Source organism: Gopherus evgoodei, chromosome 11 (assembly GCF_007399415.2).
Source record: "Gopherus evgoodei ecotype Sinaloan lineage chromosome 11, rGopEvg1_v1.p, whole genome shotgun sequence".
Taxonomy (NCBI): Eukaryota; Metazoa; Chordata; order Testudines; family Testudinidae; genus Gopherus; species Gopherus evgoodei.
This window is the reverse complement of record NC_044332.1, coordinates 15,612,442-15,632,284: the sequence shown is the minus strand read 5'-3', so window position 1 is coordinate 15,632,284 and position 19,843 is coordinate 15,612,442. Positions and strand designations below refer to the sequence as shown.

The 19,843-nt window shown below is 42.9% G+C and overlaps 1 protein-coding gene across 6 annotated transcripts in view; it reads left to right on the top strand.

Annotated features, from left to right (window-relative positions):
• Positions 1 to 19,843, top strand: part of UNC80 (unc-80 homolog, NALCN channel complex subunit) — a 197,667-nt gene that overhangs the window by 138,663 nt on the left and 39,161 nt on the right. For all 6 annotated transcript variants that reach the window (XM_030580475.1, XM_030580473.1, XM_030580471.1 and 3 more), the window contains 8 exons: positions 74 to 208; positions 3,347 to 3,485; positions 5,583 to 5,679; positions 7,161 to 7,331; positions 7,561 to 7,653; positions 9,933 to 9,968; positions 10,376 to 10,594; positions 18,185 to 18,385. In XM_030580475.1, coding sequence (XP_030436335.1) covers positions 74 to 208; positions 3,347 to 3,485; positions 5,583 to 5,679; positions 7,161 to 7,331; positions 7,561 to 7,653; positions 9,933 to 9,968; positions 10,376 to 10,594; positions 18,185 to 18,385 — 1,091 coding nt within the window. The remainder of the gene's footprint in view (positions 1 to 73; positions 209 to 3,346; positions 3,486 to 5,582; positions 5,680 to 7,160; positions 7,332 to 7,560; positions 7,654 to 9,932; positions 9,969 to 10,375; positions 10,595 to 18,184; positions 18,386 to 19,843) is intronic.

Here is a 19,843-nt window from a genome sequence, read left to right as displayed (position 1 = left end):
TTGCAGAATTTGCTGTTTTGCTGTTTTAATTGGATTGTCACTTCTGTACGCTTCCTCTCCCCTTTCCCCCCAGGTGTATGCTGACTATGAAAGCAACCCACAGTTACGCCAAGCGATTGAGTTTGCCTGCCGCCAGTTCTACATTCTGCATCGCAAGCCCTTTGTTCTGCAACTGTTTGCCAGCGTGGCTCCTCTGCTCGAGTTCCCTGTGAGTAGAACCTGATCCTTCTATTCACACTGGGGAGCATGGATATGCAGACAGGCTTCCACACTGGAGAAAGCAAGGGGAAAGCAGCTGGGACAAAGGAGGAGCTGCATGCTTGGAATTCTCATGGAAATCAAGAGCAATGTACTTGTTACACTAATCCCTTTAGGATCTATTAACTGTTAACCAAAGGGAGGGCTACTCAGGGAGAACAGGGGCTTATAAAACCAGCTTCTCAATGACCAGAGGAGCTAGCAAACAGGAGTTTAGTGAGGGAATGTGAAATCCAGACATACCTAACATACTTTAAATTTATGCCAATAAACACCTGCCCTCCTAACGAAAAAAACCCCTCCAAAACAAAACAGAAAAAGCTGCAGGCGTAAAAACAAGACATGCACAAGCCCAGAAGCGGAGTGGGGGCTATCCAGTTCATGTCACTGAATGCAACATTTAGGATTACTTGACGTATGTGTACATTTGGTGCAAAGAGCTCATGGCCCTCAGAGACTGAGTACTGCTCTGGAGACCAGAGTGGCTGAACTGTAGGAGCTAAGGGAGACAGAGAGGTACATAGATGAGACTTTCCAGCACACAGTAGAACAATCTTACCCCCAGTCTGACAAACTCTGTGCTACTGAGGAGGATGGAAGTCTCAGGGAAGGAAAACATCCAACTGGAGCAGAGGAAAATGATCCCATAGTTGGAACCCTCCTTCCAGATGATGTCATGGTGTCCTCTTGCACTGAAAATACCTTTAAGGGAGAAAATCCCAGTCACTAGAAAGAGACGCGTAATAGTAATGGAGGATTCAATCATTAGAAATATATATAGTTGGGTTTGCAATGCCTGGGAGAACTGCATAGTGAATTAACTGCAGGGAAAGGTAGGAGAGAAGTTCTGGAAGCCAAATTTAGGCGGCTACGTAAGAGATTAAAGTCCAGAACCTCCATGATAGCATTCTCTGAAGAGCTTCCACTTCCATACACAGGGTCAGTTAGTCAGGCAGAACTCCAGGGCCTCAATGTATGGATGAGAGGATGGTGTAGGCAGGAAAGCTTTTGGTTTATTAGGAACTGAGGAACCTTTTGGGAAAGGAGGAGCCTATACAAGAAAGATGGGCTCCACCTAAACCAAAAGAGAACCAGACTGCTGGCATGTAAAATTAGAAGGGCATAGAGGAGTTTTTAAACTAAGGGCTGGGGGAAAGCTAACAAGTGTGGAGGAACACACGGTTTGTTCAGAGATATCCCATAGGGAAGGCTTTGTTAGCAGGGATTCTCTGTATCGGGGTAGGCAACCTATGGTACGCGTGCCAAAGGTGGCATGCGAGCTGATTTTCAGTGGCACTCACTGCCCGGGTCCTGGCCACCAGTCTGTGGGGCTCTGCGTTTTAATTTAATTTTAAATGAAGCTTCTTAAACATGTTAAAACCCTTATTTACTTTACATACAACAATAGTTTAGTTCTATATTATAGACTTATAGAAAGAGACCTTCTAAAAACATTAAAATGTATTACTGGCACGCGAAACCTTAAATTAGAGTGAATAAATGAAGACTCAGCACACCACTTCTGAAAGGTTGCTGACCCCTGCTCTATATCCTAGTAAAGAGGAGAGGATAGATGTTGATAAAGCCCAGATAGGAACTGAAGAGAAACAGTGAAATGAAAGAGTCCCATTCAATTACATCACTTGAAGGCAGACAACTAAAAAGTAACACATTTTAAAAGTGCTTGTGTATAAATGCTAGAAGTCTAAATACTAAGATGAATGAACTTGAGTGCCCGGTATTAACTGAGGATAATGATATAACAGGCATCACAGAAACTTTGTGGAATAATGACAATCAATGGGACACTGTAACACTAGGGTATAAAATATATAGGAATGACAAAATAGGTCATGCTGTTGTAGGGGTGGCACTATATGTGATAGGAAGCATAGAGTCAAATATAGTCAAAATCTTAAATGAATCAAATTGTACCACAGAATCTCTGTGGATAGAAATTCCATGCTAGAATAAAGCAGTAGGAATATACTACCACCTCTTGACCAGGTATGGTGATGGTGATTGTGAAATGCTTAGGGAGACTGGAGAGGCTGGCATTGGCCACTGTCAGAAGACAGGATACTGGGCTAGATGGATCATTGGTCTGACACAGTATGGCCGTTCTTATGTAGTTATTATAATAAATTATCCTGCTCCCCTTATTCTGCCCCACCAACAGTTTTGTTCATTGGCTAGGTGCATTATTTTTTATTTCACCTTCTGAAGCATCTGACCTTGGGCATTGCTGACAGCAGGGCCAATGATCTGATCCAGTATGGTAAATTCAGTCATGCTTTATATTAAATTCCTAGTTTAAATGGTTTATGTAGTGTTAATAAATGATTAATAGCTGTAGTGAGCATGGTACAGACATGATATATGGTTATAAGCAACCTATTCACCAGTTGGACTCTAGCAATTGATTAACCATTGATTAACCTTTTATAAGCTATTTATAAATAGAACCTTAATATAAAGTGTGACCATCAGTTCTATAATCTTATGTTGAAAAAGAAACAATAAGCTTAAATTACAGCAAGGGAGATTTAGGTTAGACATTATGAAAAACTTCCTAACTGTTAAGGGCAGTTAAGTACTAGAACAAGTCACCTATGGCTGTTGTGGAATCTCTGTCACTGGAGGTTTTTTAATAACAGATTAGACAAACACCTGTCAGAAATGGTCTAGATAATACTTAGTCCTGCCTCAGTGTATGGGAGTGGACTAGATAACTTATCAAGGTTCCTTCCAATCCTATGGTTCTATAATTGATTGTGAGTATAAAGGCCCAGAGGAAGTTAGAGACCTTGATTATCTGTGATGCAGCACCATTACTTCAGAGGACAGCACTTGAATGAACCCTTTGGAAGTAAACCTATACAATTTCCAGACCATGTCATTGCTCTGGCCTTTCTTTGCAGAGTCAAACAGCACACATATTGTTTTATATGATTACACTCTTGAACTGAACTTGTAAACTCTATGAACTCGTGATTAAAACTGAACTGTTTCTATCTGCAAATGAAGACATGTGGAATGCAAATAAAATAATAAAAAAATCAATAATAAGTGGGTGTCATTTAAACAGGATGCTACAAACAATGGACCCAGCAAAGGAGTGTCAGCTCAGTGCCTGTTTGACCTGCTGCAGTCCCTAGAGGGAGATACACCTGACATTTTGGACATCCTAGAGCTGGTGAAAGCAGAAAAGCCTCTCAAATCATTAGGTAATAGCAAATCTTACTTTTGTTATCCCCTGTATTCAAGAGACATGATTATTTATTTAGTATCTAATATGTTGACCCAGTAACATTTGCTTTAGGCTTTTTTAAAAGCAGCAAAGAATCCTGTGGCACCTTATAGACTAACAGACGCTTTGGAGCATGCTTTCGTGGGTGATTCATCCAACGAAGTGGGTATTCACCCACGAAAGCTCATGCTCCAATACGTCCGTTAGTCTATAAGGTGCCACAGGATTCTTTGCTGCTTTTACAGATCCAGACTAACACGGCTACCCCTCTGATATTTAGGCTTTTTGTTTTTGAGTGCAGGAGTACCAGCTTCTTACATTTTACCCAGCTGTGAGGGTTAGGTTTGTCCCAGTCGTCCATTAGGTATTTCCATAAAGGGTTATTTATTTAATTGAAAAACATTTTCTGTTGTGCTGAGAAAGCAAGTTTGAGACCAGCCACTGGCATTTTGAATTTTTTCAATGGGGAGTAAAGAACAAAGATCCCAAACAGGCTGCATCATGCAGACAAAATCAATGCAGTTACTCTGCTCCATGCTGGCAAGAAACAAAGGCATCAGATCCCCAGGATGGACTATGACTGGCAAGTGATGGACACCAATCAGCGATTATCTGGTGTTCAGCTCTGGGTTTTTGGTTCTGGCCTATCTCTAAAGACAATACTTGGGGCTATTCAGAAACATGAAGGATCCTCCCTTCCTTCAGCAGTAGAAGCAATGGGATGCTACATTTAGCAATTCAGCTGCTTTGCTGTTTGTGGGGAAATAATGTTTGCTGCTACTGTATGGACCTTTCAGCTGTTTCCAGGTCGTTAGATTCACCTTATACACAAGCTGTTCATTACTGGTATCCCAGTAATGTGGGGTTCAAGGAACCATGAAGCCCTCTCGGATTTACAGGAAAGGTTGGTTATGTTCTGGGATTTTGCAGTATTGTACAGCAGTACCACTAACTATCATATGAAATAATTAAGGGGTGCTGATATTGTCTTGCTTTTTCAGGAGCAAATTGCACAATACAGCGTCTCTCAACTTGTTAAGTTTTAAACCAGAAAAGCTCTTTAATTCTCCTTGGCTGGATTTTGGCACCTTGTTCCCTTAGGAACCTTTGAAAATCAGATTTATTGTTTAAAGTGAGAATATAAGGCAAAAAATTGAAACTTAGTTGCCCAATTCAGACACCTCTGACCAGATTTTCAGTTGCTCAACACTCACAATTGGAATTTGATTTTTCAAAAGAGCTGAGAAACCTAAATGAGTGGTCAGATTTTCAGAAGGGGGCATTGTGTGCTGAACTTGTTTGAAAATCTGCCCATAAGTTTAATAAAGGGAGCCCCAGGGTACTTGAGCACTTGTGAAAATCTGGCCTTCAAATAGGTGCCTTCATGAAAGTTGAATTCTTGAAAATGCTAACCCATAAGGCCCAAATATTCAATAGTGACCAGTAATTTTGGTTGCCTCTATTTTTGGGTGTCCAGCTTGGGACATTCTAAGATAATTTCAGAAAGTGCTGAGCATCCACATTCTGAAAATCTGGACTCTTTGCAGTCTCGAGTTGGGAACCTAAAAATTGAGGCACTGAACGATAACATTTTCAAAAGCACCTAAGTCCCATTTTCAAAAGTGACCTGAACACTTAGGAGTCTAAGTCATTGGCTTTCAATGAGATTCAGGCTCCTAAGTGCTTGAGTCACTTTTAAAAATGTGACTTAAGTGCTTTTGAAAAGAATTATCTAAAATTGCTAGCTGCTTTTGAAAATGTTGGCCACAAATCCATATGTAGGCACCTAAATAAAAGTGACCTGATTTTCAGGGGGTGAAACAAGTCCCACGCAGTCAGTGTCACATTTGATGTCAGTTTTTAGTAAAATAGCAGTTAGCTGAAAAACAAAACCTGTCATTAAAACCTTTATTGTCATGGTGCAATTCAGAGTATGTTGATAGTGGGTGAAATTCAAAATAGGACCTAAGTGGTGTGTAGGCCTTATGCTCGCCCTTTGAGTGAATTCTACCTGCCTCCATTTCCATTTATACAATTTTCATAAGTACTTCCTATGTTATTCTCATCCCCTCAGATTTCTGCTATGGGAATGAGGATCTGACCTTTTCTATCAGTGAAGCCATCAAGCTGTGTGTAACTGTGGTGGCATATGCTCCTGAATCATTTAGAAGGTAACATCTCTTTGATTTCTGTCTTAGTTCATTCGTGCTTGGAAAGGGAAAAGAATAGCTTGGTGCGTGAGGAATAAAACACAGTGCAGTAGAAGTGGGGGAGGTAAAGATTATGCAAGAGGATTCCAAGCATGGCTGTTTTGGGGCTTTTAGAAGGTGTTGTCTATTCACAATCTTCTTCCACTTTAAAAAAAATACAGTTGACGTTAGAATGGTGAAAGGTGCTGTATTTGTAATGTTCTCTAGTGAAAAGTTTTGGAATTTAAATAAAATTAAATTGCACAGCTCTGGCAATTATCCAGATTAAAACTGACTGTTCAATCATTATAGCCCTATTCTTGCAAGAAAGCTTTAATAAATACAAGCAGGCAAGACCTTGTTTTCCTATTTCATTTGAAAGAAACCACCTCCAGCAGCAAGCACTGTCCCTCCCCTAACACCTTGCTGGGGCCCTGGTACAGAAATGATTTGGGAGTGGGAGTCAGGAGACCTGGGTTGTCCCTGACTGCCACAGACAGGATGTGTGACCTTGGGCAGGTCACCTAGCCCTTCTGTGCCTCCCTTTACCATCAGTAACATAGGCATGATGATAGGAAACTCAGCTGTGTTCAGTCATTCTGTGCACCTGGAACACACCCAAGCCCTCGAGCATCTGCTGCTCTCAAACCACTTTCATTGGTTAAAGAGGGCATCTGTATGGGAAAGATGCTTTGTGGTTAGGGTCCTGGATGTCTGTTTTGGGAGTCTAAATCATAGAGACCCCGATGACTTCTCAATCCATAGGCACCTTTCGTAGAGCACAGCTCCCAAGCTGCCAACAGCCATATGACTAGAGCCCCAGGCAGCGTGATGGACACAGCAGCACTAGAAAGGCAGTCACTCTAACCATCTGTCTATAGTCATGGGAAAGTTGGGGACCACTGTCTGGTTTAGGATCTCTGTGGTCATGGAGCACATGGAGGGGGAACGTGAGGGAAGGAGCAGAGAGCCAGAGAAAAGAGGCAGACAAACACAGAGGGGAGAGAATTGTGGAAACAGAGGTAGGCAGGTATGGAGGGGAACCTGAGAGAAAAGGAATCTTTGGGAAGGAAAATGAATGTGTTGGAATGCATATGAACCTGATATGCAAATTAGGGCATTACGCAATTGCATGGCATCTTTGGACCTATATTTGAACAGATATAACTCAACCACCTTTGTAAGTGACTATGAGATCCTCAGACTAAAGGCGCTGTCTTGATACAAAGTAATTGTATTATATTCATTTCCTGCACCACCTGGATTTCCTTCAGCAGGGTCTCCCATTCAGGTACCTCTCAGGCCCAACCCTGTTTAGCTGGTGAGATATCATGAAATCACAGCCTGAGGTGAGATCCAGTGGCGCTTGGGTTGCCTTTGGACTCTCAAACCTCTGCCTGAAGTGAATTTCACTCTGCAGCACACTCCTCTCTAGCTAGGTTGTGTGGTTTCTGTTGTCCCAGCCTCCAGATGCTGATGGTCCTGGAAGCCCTGGTTCCCTGTTACCTGCAGAAACTGAAGAGGCAGACCTCACAAGTGGAGACGGTGCCAGCTGCTCGTGAGGAGATTGCTGCTACTGCTGCTCTTGCCACTTCCCTGCAGGCCCTCTTGTATAGTGTGGAAGTTCTCACCAGGTAACTCCCATGGCAGTCAGACTAAAGACTGTACTTTGTAACTCGCTGGATAACATGAGTCCAGGGAGCTATGTATGGTGAAGCTGTGATGCATACATAGCATGCTAGTGTATAATGACCATGCTCACCCATGGTAAAATTAGCACTGTGTTTTACCAGGTCATGGCTGAAGAGGCATTCTGGTTCTGAGAGATTGTCTTCAATATGCTATTGATTTTTTTCTGTACAGGCCCATGACTGCCCCTCAAATGAGCAGGTGTGACCAAGGCCATAAAGGAGCCACAACAGCCAACCATACCATGTCAGCTGGGGTGAATACTAGGTAATTCCATTGGTTTTCTTTTCAATCCATTGCTCCCACTAGCCTCTGTTGGAGTTTTGAAGTGCAGAGTCCGTCCTGTGTTCTGGGGACAGTTCTGAAGGCACTATGTGTGGGAGAGAGCAATCAGTGACTAACGGTAACAAGGCCTGAAGAGAAAACAAAACCCCAGAATGAACCACAAAGTAAGCAACACCGCAATGCTGGATTCTCAGGAGAGAATACCAAACAGGGAGATGCTTATTCTAGATTCATTCTCCTTTGTTCCCCTTAGCCTGACCAGAGATTTTATTAACCAGATTAAAAATGTCCCTTTTTTTGCTTCCGAGTCCAGTGCCAAACTTACAGTTGGACAGCTCCCATTTCAATAACAGCCACAAATGCGTGCATTCCTTCCTGCCTCATTACTGCAAACAGTGTCACCGCATGGTAAAGCCCAGTACTGCATTCCCATTTGCAATGAATGAGGATTTGCCTTTTCACTAGTTTGCTTTCTGCTTTTCCTTTGTGATCATCTTCTTGCAGTTGTCGTTATCTGGTTCCCTTTGCCACTAGGCAGAGACAGCAAGGGAGAGAGTGGCACAGAATGCAGGAGAGAGCAGATATTGATGTTCTTTTTTCTCTACTTTTGTTTGAAAACAACAGGAAGGAAATAAGGAAAGGAAAGTCTGAAGGGTTGTTTAACTAAAACCTAGTGGAGGTATTGCCAGAAATCCATTACACTGCTCTATCACTCGTGGCAAGGCAGTTCACATTAGGTGGCTGTGAGCACAAAACCTCCAGATATTACATTGTACAGAAGATGCCAGTAGGAAGCACAAAAGCATGTTACAGATAATTGGATTTTATGAATCTGTGTGGAGTATGGGGCTGGCTAACATAGGCAGTGCTGCCCTCTGTTGGATAGGTTACATGTTTCTGTGATCAGATTCTATGTTGTCATGTTGCTAGCCTACAAAGAGGTTACAAGTCCGGGTATTACCAACAGCTAAGGAAAATGCTCCTTTAGTGCAAACTGTAGAAGCCAGTATTTTTGTAGCAAAAGGTTCTGTTCTGAATTCTATTTCCCTTGTGGTATCTGTGTGGTTTAGATGGCAAATGTTGTGTTTGTATGTACTGTATGTGCAATGGATGATCCAGACTAGCCCCATGGACTGCATATAAATAAAGAGAACCATTTTCTGAAGACCATCTAGATAGGTCCCTATCTCTTCTCCCCACATTGAACTAGCTAGTCTACAACCAATTCTCCACGCTACTCCACCATACCTCAGTGTGACAACATGCATATGTTTAGGGCACAAATCTATTCCAGTCACTGAAATCAATGCATTAATTCGTGGGATTGGGGCACCCATCCACTGATTGCAGTCTGAAAGTAGGATACATAGGTAGTAAAAATCTTAGCCAGTGCTCATTTTATTGGTCTACGAAAATTGGATTACAATTGTAGTAAAACTGTGTCCTGATTGGTTGTTAAATTTCCCGTCTAGAGACTCTGATATTGTGTGGTTGGAAAATCTTCTGGGCTCAAATCTCCAGACTTTTCTGATAGAGAATTTTCCGTATTCTAAAAGCAATTCAAAATATTTATTTCTAAAGCTCCATGTTTCAAATTTGTTTTCTCTGTGGTGTTCTCCTCATAACAGAAACTCAATAGTGACAGCAGGAGTCTAGTGATACAAGACTTGATCACTGCTCCAGCTTCCAAGCTATTCTTCCTGGGAGTCAAAAGCAAAAAAAAAAACCCCTGGGAGTCAAAAGCAAAAAAAAAACCCAACTCACATTTGAAGAGTTTCTCCATTAGTTCAGATCTGTTCTCATAAAATAAAATGTTCAGAGGTAGACAAATATGGGAAATATGATAATGCCATTATATAGAACAAGGATATGCCTCACCTGGAATACGGTTTGTAGTTCTGGTCACCATATGTCAAAAGGCTATGACAGAACCAGAGGGGGTCAGAGGCAGGCAATGAGAATGATTAGGGGGATGGAACAGCCCTCGTATGAAGATAGATTGAAAAGATTGGGATAATTTACCCTCCAAAGGAGATGAAGAAGAGGGTTTAAACCAATCTCTAATTATTATGGGTTAAGATGAGATTTTTCTGGGGAGCAGCCTAGCTCTCATCTGCATACAGTGGGGTTTCTTGCACCTTCCTCTGAAGTATCTGATACTGGACACTGTGACTGAGACAGAGGATCTGAACCAATATGGCAATTTTGATGTTCCTGAATTCCTATCTGGAACCACAGTGTCTGTATTTTCAATTTCCCAGGTACCCGGATCAAGGAGCCAAACTGCACTTTATCAGGTACAGTAAGACCTACACCCCCTTTCCCTGGCATCTTGTGATGAACTCCTCCGAGATGGATTCCTAGTTCATCGGGTTCCACTTGTAGTAATTGAGACAAGGGATGCTGTTTCAGAGGAAACCAGCAAAAGGTATTTCATTTAAACAAAGCTAATTCTCAGGAGGGTCCTGGAGGTAACAAACGCTCTCTGTCTCTCCCCCTCTCTCTCTCTCTCCTTCCTACAAATGCCAGCTGCTTTGTCTTCCTTTTCCATCGCAGGGGAAGTGGCTTTTGCAGAGCAGTGATTACCTACCGAAGTACAGCCCTACCTGTTATGGAGGAGGGGTTCATTACAATCTCCTCATTTATCAAGCTGTTTGTCACCTTCCAGCTATATATCATACACCCTCACTTTTTTAATCCCCAGGGAAAATCTTCACTTGCTGGAGGAAGGCCAGGGTCTCCCCCGGGAGGAGCTGGACGAGCGAATTGCTAGGGAGGAGTTCAGGAGGCCCAGGGAATCCCTGCTGAATATCTGCACTGAGTTCTATAAGCACTGTGGTCCTAGGCTGAAGATATTGCAGAACCTGGCTGGAGAGCCCAGGGTGACTTCCCTGGAGCTGCTGGATGTTAAGTCTCACATGAGGTACTCCACTCGCTGTACAAATCTGTGTGTGCTTGTCTGTATAACAGTGAAGAAATGCACGCTCTGCATACAGGATGCTGTATTCAATTCCAAGGGCAAGTCTGACATCGCTCAGCCTTGGGAACCGGCTGTTTCAGTAGGCTTCCAATCAGGGTATCTGTCAACTTACTTCAGTTCCACGAAAAGGGAGATGAAACATGAGGAGGAGGGGATGGGGAAAGAAGGCAAGTCTTAGTATCTAAGGAGTGGAAAGTGTGTGCTAGAGTTATGAATGCAGAGGGAGGAGCATTCTGAACACAGACATATAGGGAGGTGGGCTCATCTCAGGGATTTGCCATTTTCATTCCCTGACTCTAATTTTGCATAAAACCAAAAGTAACCACTTTTGTTTTGTTCTAAGAAGGCCAATCTCCTTCCTTGTTTAACAATTACTCTTGTCACGCTGGCAGTCTTGCAGAAACTGTATTTGGTGTTCCCTAGATTGTGTCTGATTCCCTTTGCATTTCCTGGAGATTTCATACACTCACAACCAGTGGCAACAATTCACACTATCAAGTATTTTGCTGAAGTTGGCAGTTGTCCCGAGAGTCACTAAAACATGCATGTGCTGGCTTGATCATTATTTTTCCACATGGGTGGGGCATGTATAATATTAGATATAAAAACAAAAAATAATCTGCAGGTGAAATGACATCCTATTGGGTATTGTTGGGTCTACCTGTTCTGCAGGTGTGTTCTGATGGCATAAGTGTTTTCTGAGTGATCCTGGTAATAAAATATCATATTGCCTCTATATAAATCCATGGTGCACCCATATCTTGAATACTGCATGCAGATTTGGTTGCCCCATCTCAAAAAAAGATATATTTGAATTGGAAAAGGTTCAGGAAAGGGCAACAAAAATGATTAAGGGTATGGAACGGCTGCCATATGAGGAGAGATTAATAAGACTGGGACTTTTCAGCTTGGAAAATAGATGACTAAGGGGGATATGATCGAGGTCTATAAAATCATGACTGGTGTGGAGAAAGTAAATAAGGAAGTGTTACTGCTTCTCATAACACAAGAACTAAGGGTCATGAAATTAATAAGCAGCAGGTTTAAAACAAACAAAAGGAAGTATTTTTTCACACAATACACAGTCAACCTGTGGAACTCCTTGCCAGAGGATATTGTGAAGACCAGTCTATAACAGAGTTCAAAAAGAACTAGATAAGTTCATGGAGGATAAGTCCATCAATTGCTATTGGCAGGGATGGTGTCCCTAGCCTATGTTTGCCAGAAGCTGGGAACAGGCGACGGGATGGATCACTTGATGATTACCTGTCTGGTTCATTCCGTCTGGGGCACCTGGCATTGGCTGTTATCGGAAGACAAGATACTGGGCTAGATGTACCTTTGGTCTGACCCAGTGTGGTCGTTCTTGTGTTCTTATGTAATTGTGTGTACTGTATCCTGTTATACAATGAAAACCAGGACTAATATGGGGCAGTTTTAATGTAGCTCTCACTATAACTTGTGGGTATATGAATACTTTCAGAGGATATCATTGGAAGCTTCAGGATTGTTCCTTGAACTAAAGGTAACTAAACACTGATAGTATCAGAGGGGTAGCCATACTAGTCAGGCTCTGTAAAAGCAGCAAAGAGTCCTGTGGCACCTTATAGACTAACAGATGTATTGGAGCATGAGCTTTCATGGGTGAATACCCACTTTGTCGGAAACACTGATAGGCCAGATTCACTGGGAAGGAGCAAAGATGGTTTTAAATCAATCTTCTGCTCCCCCATTCCTGAGGCTGCCTTGATCTCCAAAGTAAAGTAGAGCATCCCTCGGACAGCTCTGAGTTATATCAGGCTGCCCACAGCCCCAAAGGGGCATTCTGGCGGCCAGTTATATCCAGGCCCCAATCAGATACCCTTTCACCCTTACGCTGGAGGCTGGGGTATAGGGGATGGTGTAGACCCAGCAGGCCAGCCCTGTACCACCCAGAAATTCCCCTTACACAAAGGGGATCCTCAGAAGGCTGATCTGTGGTTTTTATGGATGATTTGCACCACTGGAGAAATTCAAAGGAGCTGTAGTGGGGTGCAGAACCTCGCCCAAAGAATTTGTCGGATAGCTTCTTTCTAGGTAGAGGTCTTTGGATGAAAATCAGCTCCACAGGAAATGTATTTTTGTGTAATATGAATTTAGATTTTGTTTATCAAATTCCTGCAATTTCACCTCCATTTTTCATATATGGTCCAGACAGAATGCCTTTTTACGTACAGTAAAGAGAGTCGTATTTAGTGGTTAGTGCTTAACTCTTCAACACAGGACTTCCTTCTTATAGCAGATGTATGAAATTCTTGTGTGGTGCATGGCCGGAACATAAACTGATTTAAATACAGGTGGACATGTGTGGTCTGGCAGTGTGTGGATCACTGTAATATATTTTCCTCTGGAAAGTAAGTGCTAGAGAATGTCAAAAATAGGAAGGAATAATTATTTGTACTGCCTCATTTTGTTGCAGTACAAATCCTCCAAATATTTCTTATTGAATTCAGTGAGCCTCAGAATGTACATCCAATGCAAGGATTTAGCTCATAGCATAACATTAAGTGAGGGCTGTGGATCTTCCATATTATATTGAGATCCTTGTTTTGTCATTGCACAGAATATAAGGGGGTCTCAATTTGCACAGACTGGAACTATTTTCTGTTTTATATTAATATGGAAACTTTATTTTCATAGGTTTGTATGTGTTGGAGTCACTGAACTAAGCCTGTCTATGTATATTAAGATGACTTAATAGTGTCATCAGTGAATTTTGTTGAAAGATTATAATGAATCAGGAAGTAGGGAAGTAAGTGGTAAAGCTGCTCATGGACATTTCTGACTGTTTTCCAAGGCGTAAATCCTTAAGAGATGAGAAGTTATCATAATGGAGCTGAGGGTCTGAATCACTGAAGTCACACTGTAAGTTAGCTATGAATACTGTGACTCCTGTACTGCTCCAGAAAATTGCTGGTTCAGTTTCAGTGCTAGAAATGACAGACTTGCTAGGATTGAAACAAATCCTTGGGGATTTGGGGGAAGGGATAGCTCAGTGGTTTGAGCATTGGCCTGCTAAACTCAGGGTTGTGAGTTCAATTCTTGAGGGGGCCATTTGGGGAACTGGGGCAAAAAATCTGTCTGGGGATTAGTCCTGCTTTGAGCAGGGGGTTGGACTAGATGACCTCCTGAGATCCCTTCCAACCCTAATATTCTATTTAAATATGGTCTCATCCATAGTTAGCATGAAATCAAATGGTGAGTCATCTTTTTCTCAAAGATTTTATAGTGGAAATTTTAAGGGTTCCCCTTTGAGAGCTGTGAGGGCCCCAGGAGCTTTAGGAAGGCCGTCCTTAGGATTTATGGTGCCCTAGGCGGGATTATTAAACTGGTGCCCCATGCCTGTCTTGCTCTTAGCAACACAGACATAAGCTTACAGTATTGGAAAACTTGCCACATGCATGTTATTAAAACCAGTTTAACTTAATGAAGCACACTGTAATGCTGATTGGACTAGCTCTAAAGAAGTAGCACTATAGAAAAAATTCTGATTTGACAGAATGATGCAAATAATATAATTTTTTAAATTTGTCAACATTTTATTGGAAATTTATATGAAGAGATTGAAACAAGGATTTGTTTTTAATTAAAAGCAATCTTTCTGGCTTTTTGGGCTGCAAAATCAGTAATAATGTCATTGTATACAAAGACAAAGTGATATCTGGTTTGACTGCAAGAATAGCAAGAATATCAAGTGTTCCTGACTCATTGTAGAGCGGAGATAGTTTTTAATGAGTTTTAGTTTTGAGAAACTCCGTTCTCCTGATGCTATTGTTACGGGAATTGTCAGTAGAATACGAGTGGCAGTGTACACATTAGGATATATGTCAACAAGTTTGCTGGTATGAGTAAAGTGTACAATGTCCATCATCGATTTTGTATGTGGCAACACTGATGATAGTGTACTCAATTCTTCATACAGTTCAAGTCCATTTAAATCAAAACGATCGCTGTGCTTCAGGAGGCTCTCTAAGTCAGGGGTCCCCAACGTGGTGCCTGTGGGTGTCATGATGCCCACAGGGGCCTCTCAGTGCACCTGCTTACTGGCCGGTGTCATGATGCCCACAGGGGCCTCTCAGTGCACCTGCTTACTCAGTGCACCTGATTACTCGAGCATCCGCCGAAATGCCACCGAAATTCGGCGGTATTTCGGCAGCGACGACTCTGGACGACACCACTTGCCGCTGATAAGCAGTGTCATTCAGAGGCATCGCCACTGAAATGCCACCAAATTTCAGCGGTGTTTCAGCGGATGCTCGTCCACTGCCACGGTCCTTCGTCTGGCGCCTGCCAGACGAAAAAGGTTGGGGACCACTGCTCTAGGTTCTTGCACTCTGTCATTAGTTGCTCTTGTTTTCCTATTTCGTTGAATTTAGTCCCGCTCAGCCCACCTACCAGCTGAGTGAATGGAACCTTAGGCCGACAGCGGGTTGAGTGTCTCAGCCGGAGTCTCAGCCGCCAGCTTGCTCAGACCGCTGCCAGCCTGGGTTCCTTGGGGGGTCCCCAGGCGAGCAGCGGGTGCTGAGTGGGGCCAGCGGCCAGGACTCTGGGTGGCAATGGGGCAGCAGCCGGAACCCCAGAGCAGTGGTGGGCTGAGCGGCTCAGCCCACCGCTGCATGCCATCAAAAATCAGCTTGCGTGCTACCTTTGGCATGTGTGCCTACCTTTGCCGACCCCTGCTGTATACACTAGTAAGGAGATGAGCATATTACAGTTTTTGAAGGGCTCTGTTTAGCAGTAACAGGGCTATAGGAAAGTCAGTCAACATTTTTTGTTTCTCTGATGAAAACTGGCCTACTCCCTTCCCCATACCAAACTTGTCACATTTGTCAACAACTTAATTTTCTGTTTTTGGGTAAGATATTGATTTTTTAAAAAATATATTAAAATTGATTTCAGGATTGTTAGAAAGCATTTTTGGTGAACAAATTTGTTAAATGACAATCTAAATGGTAACACAGCACTGCTTTCACGCTTGGCTCACCCCCCAGCCTGCTGGTCCAACAGTTGCAGTAGAGAAGGAGATAGGTAGAAAACTGCAGGACCCCAAAATCCACCTCTTGGGGTGCAGAGTGACAACAGCAGCAGCAAACCCTCAGGTCCGATCACACGCCAGTGGGCACCACCGCCAGCCCAACGGACCATGATGAAGTTAGCACAGCATCTGATCTCAGGGATGGAGCACCCATGGAGCCACAGCAGCTCATCCTGCCCTGTGCAGCTCCCCCAGATGAGATGGATTGCTGTCAGCCCGGGGGAGAGATGTGCTCCTCAGCTAGGGTGACCAGATCCAGATGTCCTGATTTTATAGGGCCAGTCTCGATATTTGGGGCTTTGTCTTCTATAGATACCAATTACCCCCACCTAGGGTGACCAGACAGCAAATGTGAAAAATCAGGACGGGGGCGGGTGGGGGGGAATAGGAGCCTATATAAGAAAAAGGCCCAAAAATCAGGACTGTCCCTATAAAATCAGGACATCTGGTCACCCTATGGGTGAGTTCCTTCCCCCACCCCTTCCCAGAGACCCCAACAGCCAATCCCCTCCCTCAGACTGTGCTGCATTTGGTTCTCTCTAGGACCCAGCAGCCCTGCTCTTACATGCTCCACTGCTTCCCATCTGTTCGGGCTCCCAGCAGACCAGTGCCCCCAGACCTAGTGGTGCCCCAGGTGGCTGCCAGTTGTGCCTATGGCTAAGGACGGAAGGGATGGGAAAATCCAGTCTCAGATTCAAAGAACAAGTCACAGCTACAAAGAGTTTTTTTAAAACTATCTTGTACGCTATAGACTGTCTTTGGAATTTAAAGCTGTCAGATAAAATTGATCATAGTCACATATAACAAGATACAGTAGGTGACTATTTTGCCTAAGCAACTTGCATTAAAATCAGATCTAAGCTTAGAGTGTCTAAACAGCAAAGGGAATGTGTCTGGATTTTTTTCAGGTGCCATTGTTGAATCCAAAGTAAGAAACTCAGCCACAAAAGCTGATAATCATTAGGATTCTCTTTGTGGATCTAAACTCCTGATCACCTTTGCCAAAACAATATATTACTGGGGGAAAAAAAAGATTTTTGTTAATGTGCAGGTAAAAGAAGATCATGTGGCTTTTTCAAATCCCTATTACCACATTGTTAATAATATTATAAATGACCATAAAATAATCCCAACCTATACAGAAAATATATAGAATAGTGCTGACCTGTTTATCTGTTACTATAAGTTAAATTCGTTCAGGAATGACAGTGCTCCCTAAAGGTGGATCTCACAGAGTTAAGGAGCTGTGCAGCACTACATATCAACAAGATTTCAAACAGTGTATTCTCTGCACTGTCTGGGTTATGGCTTCCTGCTAGGAGCTGTATCTCTGCTTTAGTATCCTTCAGTGATTGCATACCACATTAATTTCAGCCTGAGACAGAGGTGGAAAAGCACCCAAAGCCTCAGGATATAATTTCTTCCTCCTCAAACAATATTTTGTGCATGTTTTATGGCTGTTTTTTCTTCAGACTTTTTCCTAAGTCTTTCCTCCATCTTTCCCTTGGTGGCCTGCTGAGTGGAGCTAAGAGGAAATACTCTTCCAATACACAGTACTGGTCCCCAAGACCCACCTTTCCAAGGCTGTTGCTAGAGCTAGATGAGCAGTTTTCAACAGAACAGCTTTCTTTTGGACAATTTAGTTTTATCAAAATTGAAAAATTTTGTGGTAATGTATCAATTTCAGCACATCAAAAAAAATTACAGCAAGTCTTCAAGTATGTTTAACTGCTTTTCATATTCCAAGCATGAGGTGAATGCTGCCATGGGTGCTGATGGGGGATGCTATAAAGCCCATAAGCATTGCTATCTGGGAGAGTCAGAAAGAGCCAAAAAAGTAATAAATGAAGCTAGTGGGAGAAGCAAAATGAAACATGCCGGGAGAAATAATCCTAAACAACGCAGATTACATGGATCTGTGAACCACATTATTTTTTAAAGTTAAGTGCATCTAAATTGCACAAAAATACACCCAGTCATCCCCCTATATTGATCTGGTAACCTTACAAAAAGACAAACCACTCCAGCTTCACTGACACATTACAGGTGATTGTAGCATGCTAGCAGAGACCCTTCACTAGGATTGCCCATATTATGTATTATCATCAACTGAACACAGATACTATGATACCACTGTTTTAATAACATGAGCTAGCCTTTCTTTATGTTCCTTTTGGTGCAATTTACCAATCCACTAGTCACATAAACATACACATGATGATGTATTCCTCATATACCATACAAGAACATGCATAAATATTGGTTCCAGAAGAAGCTTCTTAAGGGGCCAGGAATGTGTGATCATTTGATCTAAGAGTTTAAACTGCAGTGCTCTTACCTCGAAAATCCTTCTGTTAAAAGAGATTGGTGATACCTCCACCAGGCAGTTGGCATGGCTCAGTGTGGAGAAGCTCACGTGCGGAGTATCAGATTTACCTCTTAACAAGCCATAATTTTAGGTTGGCAGAAATTGCACATTCCCTTCTGAAGCTGGCACCTTATGACACCCAGACGATGGAAAGCCGTGGGCTCCGGCGCTACATCATGGAGATGCTGCCCATCACCGACTGGACAGCCGAGGCCGTGAGACCTGCCCTTATCCTCATCTTAAAGCGATTGGATCGTATGTTCAATAAAATTCACAAGATGCCTACTTTGAGGTGAGCAGGTGTAACGGAAACCTTTGGGTCCGTTTCTGATGTTGCAAGCCTTGAAGTAAGGGTATGTCATTTTATTGACAGTGTCATGCTGCACTGACTTTTACAGCAAAACAAAACAAAGACGCATTTCTCCTGTTGGTGTATATGTATGTCGCCATTTTTCTTGGTGCCGGCTTCCGGGCAGCAATAGAGGAAATGTGTATTTTACTGAGGGTGACCATAAGAAATCATGGAAATCTAACACTTTCCCTCTCTCCCAAAATAAGGCTTCAGGCTGTAAAGATTCTTATTATTTCTCTGTCTTTTATGTTTGCTGTTTTAAAAGACAAAAAGTTAAATTATAGGAAGAGTATTTTTGAAGTCTGTGATTACTGTATCCTGTAAGGCTCTGTACAAATGATAAAAATAGGCTGGGACTGTAGTACCATTCAAATGCATCTGACAATAGAAGACATGAGTGTAGCAATCTCATCTAGCCGGTGAATGGTGAAAGCAGCATCACAACAAGCAACGTGGGAGGCTCCAGGGAATGATAATTGAACATGGGGCCTTTCGACCTCACTGATGTGACTCCAGTCCAGGTTAGTAGCATAAAAATCCCCAGCTGATTGCCTTTTGGTGGCCTGTGTCAAAGGAGTTGGTGGTCTCGGTCCGGTCCCTTCTGAACAAATGCCCACATTGCAAAAACCACCATGACTGTTTCCTTGAATTGGTAACCTTGTTAGTAATGTTAGCTGAGAGGCCAAGGATGGAAAGGTATGGAGACTGAACTACTCTCTCTTAAATACCATCGATCTCACCACAGAACATCTGAAATTCTGATCATGAGGGGTGCCGTAGGCACCAAGCGAGATAGGGAGATATGATCTTTCTCCCTGCCCCTTTTCTCCTGTCTTCCTACTGCATTCCCCTTCATTAAAAGAAAAAAACTTCCCCTTGTAGGGAGTTGGGGCCCACTTTTAATGCCATCTTATCTGCCAGTGCTGTTTTTTGCTATTATCTTGCTGTCTTTTCTACCATCCCTTCTTCATCTTGGGTCCAAAAAAGCAGCCCAGAGTTTTTAAAACAAATTCCCAAAAGCCCCCCTCTCTTTGTAACCTGAACAGCTGGAATCCCTGTCATAGCTTCCCAGTAACTCCACCTGCACCTCCAGAAAGCCACCTGACTAGAATCACTCCTTCTGAAAGGCACGGGCACAGGAGGATCTGCTGGGTCACTCGCCTTCCTTCTACCAGCTGACCCAAATGCACCAACCAGCTCTCACATAGTTTGGCCAATAAACCTATTAAATGGTGAGCGGGGCTGCAAGCACCGGTCCAGCTCAGTGCTGCTGCTTAAAGAAGCAGGCCATTTGACCTACTGGAACTCACTGGACCCATCTGTAGGTTTTGAACAGCTTCCTATAGATGTCCAGCTCAAAAATGGGAGTCTGATCTGGATGGTATAAGTGTCGGAGCA